The 7,386-nt window shown below is 55.7% G+C and overlaps 1 gene segment (V, D, J or C); it reads right to left on the bottom strand.

Moving 5' to 3' along the window:
• Positions 1-3,183: 3,183 nt before the first annotated feature.
• Positions 3,184-3,731, bottom strand: LOC142456228 (T cell receptor beta variable 3-1-like). The segment is given in 2 exon segments: positions 3,184-3,572; positions 3,683-3,731. Coding segments are annotated over 2 exon segments (438 nt in total).
• Between the last annotated feature and the right edge of the window lie 3,655 nt (positions 3,732-7,386).

Here is a 7,386-nt window from a genome sequence, read left to right as displayed (position 1 = left end):
GGTGAGCGCAGCAGACTGGCGAGGGTGTGGTGAGAGCTGTAAAGGAGGGATAAGACAGACCCCAGCTGTTCTCTGAGTTCCCCCAACCTTACCTAGTGACTCCCTTTCCCGGAATCTCCACATTCTGCGACCTGCATGGTACAGAGCGACATTCCTGGGGCTCCCTCTATTTGCATTTAAACATCCTTATCAATGAGACTCTCCTTATCAATATTCCCCAGCTGCTAAGCCACACAGAGCTCATTCTCCTGCAGGTAAATCCAAGGCTAATTGATTCTTCCTTCTCGAGGGAGCTCATTTGTATTCACATGCAGTGTTCTGGGAATTCTGGAGTAAACGGTCCATTGCTATTTGCAGTCATGGTGGCAACATCTGTAGGGGCCTCTTTGGCTTTTTGATGTTGGTGATTATTTTGAACACACTGACCTTCAAAATGGGGTCAGTAGAAGCTTTCCTTCAAAATGCGAGCAGACAGTTTCTTCTGTAAAATCTACAGCTGAGGTGCCGTGGTACTTAAAGACTAGCACCTTGTTCTCCTCAGTGGACTAGAAGGTAGAAGGACAAAGCTCTATCTTGGAATCCCTACAGTCTGTAAGTAAGGGCCACGTGGGCTGCGTTTGCCTTGGGGTGAAGTTGATATAAGGTCACCAAAGGGCACAGTCACCACCTGTGACACCATCACCAAACCCAAAACTCAGCTCACTGCCATCGAGTTGATGCTGACTCACAGTGACTCTATAGAAAGGGTAGAACAGCCACTCTGCGTACTGACACTGTAACTCTTGACAGAAGTAGAAAGCCTCTTCTTTCTCCCTTGGAACAGGTTGGTGGTTTTGAACCACTGACCTTGCAGTCAGCAACCCAACATGTAAGCACTACTCCATAGTTCCCCATGAATACTGTCTCCCTTAAGTAGCATTTAAATGAAACCATATTGTCTGAATCAGGCCCTTTTCTAAAGAAAATTTGCATCTGTGATCAATTTTTTTTGAGTGGATGCTGTGAGGCAGGGATCTTATTTTATTTGATTCTGCAAGTGAATATATTATTTTATTGGTGCCGTTTGTCAAAGAGACCATTTGTTCACACGATGGCATGAGCTTTAATACCTTGTGGAAAACCAGCTGCCCACAGACTGATGGATTTAGTTATGGGTGCAGATCTATTTCTGGAACAGAGGGGAGCGTGACCCGGCACAGCAAAGAACGGCAGCTCTCCAGTTTGCTTATGCTGCTCCAAAGCTCCATCTTTCTTCCCTTCACCTCCTCCCCAAGGGTCACCACCACCTAGCTTGGGTCCTGTCTCTTCTCTGTGCAGTCTTCCTCCTCTGTAGCCACCTCCTCTGCAGACACTGTCCTTGCTGGCACCTTGTCTAAGTGATGCTTGCATGTCTGATCTGACATGAGGGAGATGGGCAAGGGCATGTTAGAAGTCATACAGATCTGAACGTCCTCACGTGTTTTCATGACCTGGTACCTAGTGGTTTGAGGTCAGGATGGACGCTTCCGTGTGTTACTGAGATCTACCCTCAGTAACCATGCACTGTCTCTTCTGCCAGCGTCCACTGGTTGCACAGATGTAGCCCTAATGCATGGTGGTGATGGGGGAGGAGGGAGCACGACACACCAGTATGGACCCAGGAGGCTAGGCTCATTGGGAGGAGGGAGGGCATTGTCAACTGCATTTTGAGAACTTGGAAAAACAATGTCACAATGACTTGAGCCGAGACTGAGTGTGAGGTAGGTGTACCTCAGTAAGAGGGATTCTGATAGAGAAAGAGTATCATGAAGTTTCCTCTTGGTCCATTTGTGAGGATTTGGGTCTTCTTTACATTGCGTTGTACAATGTACAACCCTTGATCTCCATCAGCAAGTGCCTCAAGTCCTTCTCACTTTCAGCAAACATGTGTGTGTCATCTGCATGTCACATGCTACTAACCTTTCTTCAATCTTGATGCTGCATTCTTCTTCATATAATCACAAGTCTTTGTCTGCTCCCCAAATCTCAAGGCTGCTTCTCCCTGGCTCCTTGAAGCCTGAGCAGCAGGGCCTCAGAAAGCTGTAGGCATAGAGTTCTCACAGGATGATGTTCTCCTTGGCCTCAGTCCCACGCAGGGACCCAGGACACAGGGGCTTAGAAACCCTGCAAAATGTCAACGCAATGGTCCCGACGTTGGCCAAGCTCAGGTGGTTCCTGGTCTAATTGAAAACAACAACACACATAAATTAAACCTGAACAGTTCATCTTTTTAATTAATAAAACATTATTGGTGCTTTTACAGCTCTTAGAACCACCCATACTTCAATTATATCAAACTCATTTGTACATATGTTGCCATCATCATTTTCAAAACATGTTTTTCTACTTCAGCCCTTGATATTATCCCCTCTTCCCCCCACACCCTCATGGACCCTGGGTAAATTATAAATTATTATTATTTTCATATCTTACACCGTCCTCTGTCTCCCTTTGCCCATGTTTCTGTTGTTTGTCTGCCTGGGCTGGGGTGGGAGGGAGGTTTGTATGTCAGGTATTGTAGTTGGCTCCCCAGTTATCCCCCTTCTCCCAGTTCATCCTTTTACAACCTCTGGTAACTTGCTGGGTTGCCCTGGTGGTGTGATCGTCAAGTACTGGGCTGCTAACTGCAAGGTCAGCAATTCAAAGGCATGAGGCCCTCCTCAGAAGAGGGACGGGGCTTTCGACTCCTGGAAGGAGTTACAGTCTCAGAAACTCACCGAGGCCGCAGTGAGGGAGAGAGAGAAAACTTTTCACAAGATTGTGACATAAAACAGCAACAGCAAACTATCCCCCCCAAATCTTCACATGCACACACACACACTCGCACACACACACGAACACTCTCACACACACACACACACTCTCACACTCACTTGCACACACACAGACTCACTCCACACATACTGTCACACACTCACTCACACGCACACAGACTCACATGCAAACACACTCGCACACACTCACTCATTCACACACACCTACACGCACAAACACTCACATACACATTCACGCATACACTCCGCCACACACTCACACACACACAGCCCAAATGTTCTGCCAAATGCTGGAAAAGCCCCCGCTCCTCCCCCCGACCACTAAGTGAGTGGAGAGAGAGCAGCCCGTCGGGGTGGGAGGTGGGTTCTCCCCTGCAAGGCCTGTGGGTATTCAGGGAGAGTGCTGGCTGGGCTCCCGGGGATCGGCTGCCCGGCTTCCTCTGTGGTGGGTTTGCCCTCTGCGAGGCGGTGTCTCTGCAGGGCTGTGCCTGCTGCTGGCACACAGGTACACGGCTGAGTCGCCGGGCTCCAGGGCATCCACATGCAAGCGCAGATGGTCCTTGTCTGGGCACTCGGGGGAGAAGCGGCTGGGAACAGACTGGTTGTCGATGAGCATCCTGTTATTGTAGCTGAACAGGACCCTGGGAGGACCCCCCAGAGTCTGCCTGTACCAGAGCATGACCTCATGGCCCAGGGTCTGCTCACAGTGCAGCGACCCCCGGCTGCCCATCTGGGTCAGCAGGTATTTGGGGGTCTGGGAGATGGCTGAGTCCAGGGGGCCTGTGGAGGAAAGGGAGTCAGAGCAAGCTCGGGGGGAAGGGTGCTGGGTTGGAGCCCTGGGAGCACCTGGGAATCACAACAGACACCTCTCCCTTGAGCCTGGCACTCACCTGCCCCCAGGAGGCACAGGGCCAGGCAGTCGAGGAGCCAGGGACCCATGGCAGATGGGCCGGTAGGAAATTCTCCGTCAGGAGCGGGGGCTGGAGTGGACAGTAGGCGCTAGGTCAGAAAGGGGTATCTGGGGCAGTCAGGAAGGGAGACGCAGTGCAGGCAGGAGGCTCTGAGTCAGAAAGGGGTGTCTGAGGGAGCCAGGAGGGGGGCCCTGGGGCAGACAGGCAGCTGTAGCCCTCACACTTCTTGGTGTGTGTCTGTGACGTCACAGCCCATGGGGGGAGGGAGCTCGAGATCCCCTCCCACTGCTTCATGCCCAGCACCTGCTCCTCTCCATGTGCCTTAGAAGGTCTGGGGAAACGAGAGGGGTGCATATGGGGCCTCTAGGACAGCCCTCTGAAGGCCACTCTGGTGCCTGACCCCCCACGGGGCCAGCCCATCTCCTCCTTCCCACACCCAGAGGCAGGGTTTCCCTCTCTGGGCCCCACCCCCAGTGATTCACGCACCCCTCATACCTCTACCACCTGCAGGTCTGAGCTTCGTGGTCCCAGACTCTCTCAGGGAAGGGCCCACCTGACCCCGCAGCACCCCACGGTTGATCAGTCAGGACTTCACAGTCCCCAGAGCCCCACTCTGATGGCAAGTGCACAAGGGGGACAGATCTGCATGGGGAATGTGGGGAAAAAGAAGCAGTCACTATCCCCAGATCAGAGCACCGGGGAGACAGGCACCCCCACCCCCACCACAACAAACTGCATTGTCCCGAGCGGCCACAGGGACTCCCCGCACTCACTCAGCACAAAGCCTGACACCCAGTGTCTGCCCTGGCTTCTCTCAGCTGGGCCTTGATGGGTGACACCTAGTAACTCCCTGTCCTGGGGTGGGGGTCTCCTCCCCCTTGCAGGGTGGTAGTAGCAACCCTGTCCCTCCCCCACCCCCCACTCATTGGATGCCAGCAGCACTCTGTGCCCTGGCTGTGCCATCCCATTGTCCCCAGGGACTTCCGAGTGACCCCCAATGGTGAGCCCTGGCTGAGAGCACAGTCCCCTCCCTTGTTCTCCTGCCAGGTGGGTCCCCAGCCCCAGCCTTGGGCATCTGTGGGCCTGTAGTGCCCCCTGGCGGGGGCCAGAGGCTGCAGCTCCTGTGACTGCTCAAAGCTCCTGGCTCCAAAGACACGGAGGCCCACCCAGCAGAGGGGTAGCCCTTGGTGACCTCCACTGATGCCCGATGTGGGCTGCAGGGTGTGGGACTCTATCTCCACCGGTCAGATGGGAGAGGTCCCTTGGCTATTGCTCTCGGAGAACTATGGACTGCCTAAAGGACAACTCGGTCTGTGTTGGAAGAAGTACAGCCAGTGCTCCTTAGAGGCGGGGATGGCGAGACGTGGTCTTGTGTACTTGGGAAGTGGTCAGGAGAGACCGGTCCCTGGGGAAAGACATCAGGCGTGGTTAAGCGGAGGGGCAGAGAGAAAGAGGATGAGATGGAGGGACACAGTGGCTGTAACTATGGGCTCAGGCACAGGAACCAGGGTGCGGATGGCGCAGGGCCGGGCAGTGCTCCGTTCTGTTGTGTATAATAAGGTTGCTATGAGCCGGAGCTGACTCGGTGGCCCCTAAGAACCACAAAATAGAACAAAGAAAAAATCCAGGGAAGTGGAGAGAGGGAGAAAGAGGAGACACTTGGGCAGTGCTGTTGTGCTGACCCTGTAGTGCCGCAGAGGAAGGGCCAGGCAAACCCGAGGGGGAAGCGCTCCCCTGTAGCCTGTGGGGCTCACAGGAGTCAACGGTAGGTGAGGGCAGTAGGCAGTGGAAGCAGCCAGGCCAGAGTCAGCAGAGAGACCTGGGGCTGGTTCTCCAGGAAATAGCACCTGAGCGTGGTCCCTCACCCAGCCCAGACCGCTGGGCCACTGACCGCATCGGCCACTCTTGGGCCCCTGTCCTCCCATCTTTGGCATGCCCAGCCTGTGATTTCATGGAAGGCCCTGCTGCCACCCTGCCTCCGGCCACACCAGCCAGTTGTGCCTGCAGACCTGACTGCGTCTCCTCCACTGGGCAGGAAGGAAGAGGGTGCTGGGGGCTCTTGGGAGGCAGAGCCATGTGGGTTTGTGCTCAAGGGATCTACGGGCTGTGTCTTGGGCGCTGGCACAGAGTTACACGGCCGAATCCCCTTGCCTCACAGGCTGGATCTTCAGCATGGAGGATGAGCCGCCCGGCCTCTCCAGGGAGAACCGGTCCCCTAGTGGTTTAGATCTCTCCAAAAGGGTCTCTCTGTAGAAGGAACTCAGAAATTCCACCTTCTGTCCTGGGCTCTGCTGGTACCAGTATAAAGCCAAGGGACCGGGAATTGGGTCACACTGCAGGACGACCATCCTCTCCATCTCTGAGACCAGGTGGCGGGGGCTCTGGCTGACTCCTGGTGCTGAGTGTCCTGGGCAAGTAAGGAGATAAGGGTCAGAGGTGGCACCAGGGAATTGCCTCTGCTCGGTGGGAGACGGGGTGCCCTGAGAGTCCCAGCCATGGACCTGCTGCAAGGAGAATGAAGGCCACCCAACATAGGAGCCTGCAGAGCATGGCGCAGCCTGGCCCTGGCCCTGGCCTCTGGCCCGAGACATAGGAGAGGCTGGGCTCGGCAGACACCCTGTGCAGGAGAAAGACAGGCGTCACGGTGCCCGCAGAACCATGGCCATGCCTGGGACGTGTGCAACCTCCGGCAGAGGCCCAGGCCTACTCAGCAGTGTCAGCCGGGTCCCTGCCTGGGGAGCCCCCAGTTCGAGGGCATCTGGCTATGTGGCCGAAGACACAGCCTTGGAGTGGGACATCAGGAGGCTGGGTGGTGTAAAGGCCTTGCGCCCTGCAGTTAACCCAAAGGTGGGTGACCCAGCCTGACTTGGTGGTACCATGCAAGACAGACATAGCAATCAGCTTCCAGAAGGTCAGTAGCCCTCACAATCATTTCCCCCAGGTCAGCCCCGGGAAACCCTCGGAGCAGCTCCACACAGACCCTTGAGGTGGCCAGGATTCAGACTGACTCGACCACTGTGGGCTGGGGCTTGTTTATCTTATACTCTGGGTGACCATGGGGGTGGGGAGGTGGAAATCAGGAGCCGCTCCATCAGGGGCAGAGTATTATCGCTGGGCGACAGGCAGTCATGGGAGCCTGGACTGAGGCAGGGGCAGCCCAGAGAGCAAGCCCCGGGAGACTGGGAGGGGTCCGGGGTTCCCACGGACAGAACCAAACAGCTCCATTTGTGGGAGCCAAGGGGCAGAGGGGCAGGTGGTAGGGTCTGGGCAGCTTTGGGGCTGGGGTGGGCCAAGTCCAGGGGAGAAGCAAGATGGACAGGAGTCTGCAGATGTTTCCAGTTCAAAGTGGCTGGTGGCTGGAGGGGCAGGGGGAGGGTTTCTAGCAGGTACTTAGTAGCCACCAGTAAGGCAGACTATCAAGCTTTACCCACCGGTTACCAGAGACTGTCCATCTTCAGGCAGCGTGCTTGTCAACCTCCCAGCCAGACCACAGGCTATGGGCACCACTGTCCCGCTCAGTGGAGGTAGTGTGAAGGTTAGCGGGGCCACGCTGCGGCTGAAATGTCTACAGACTCCTTGGAGAAGGAAGTGGGGGTCCCCCCGGCAGCCTCCTCAGCTTCCTGGGGAGGCGGGGCACGGGGATGGTTTGTGTACGGGCCGGCGGTATCTCTGCAGGGCTGTGT

The sequence above is a fragment of the Tenrec ecaudatus genome, chromosome 9 (genome assembly GCF_050624435.1).
Source record: "Tenrec ecaudatus isolate mTenEca1 chromosome 9, mTenEca1.hap1, whole genome shotgun sequence".
Taxonomy (NCBI): domain Eukaryota; kingdom Metazoa; phylum Chordata; class Mammalia; order Afrosoricida; family Tenrecidae; genus Tenrec; species Tenrec ecaudatus.
Note: the sequence above shows the minus strand (reverse complement) of the source record. Positions and strands in the feature narration are given on the sequence as shown.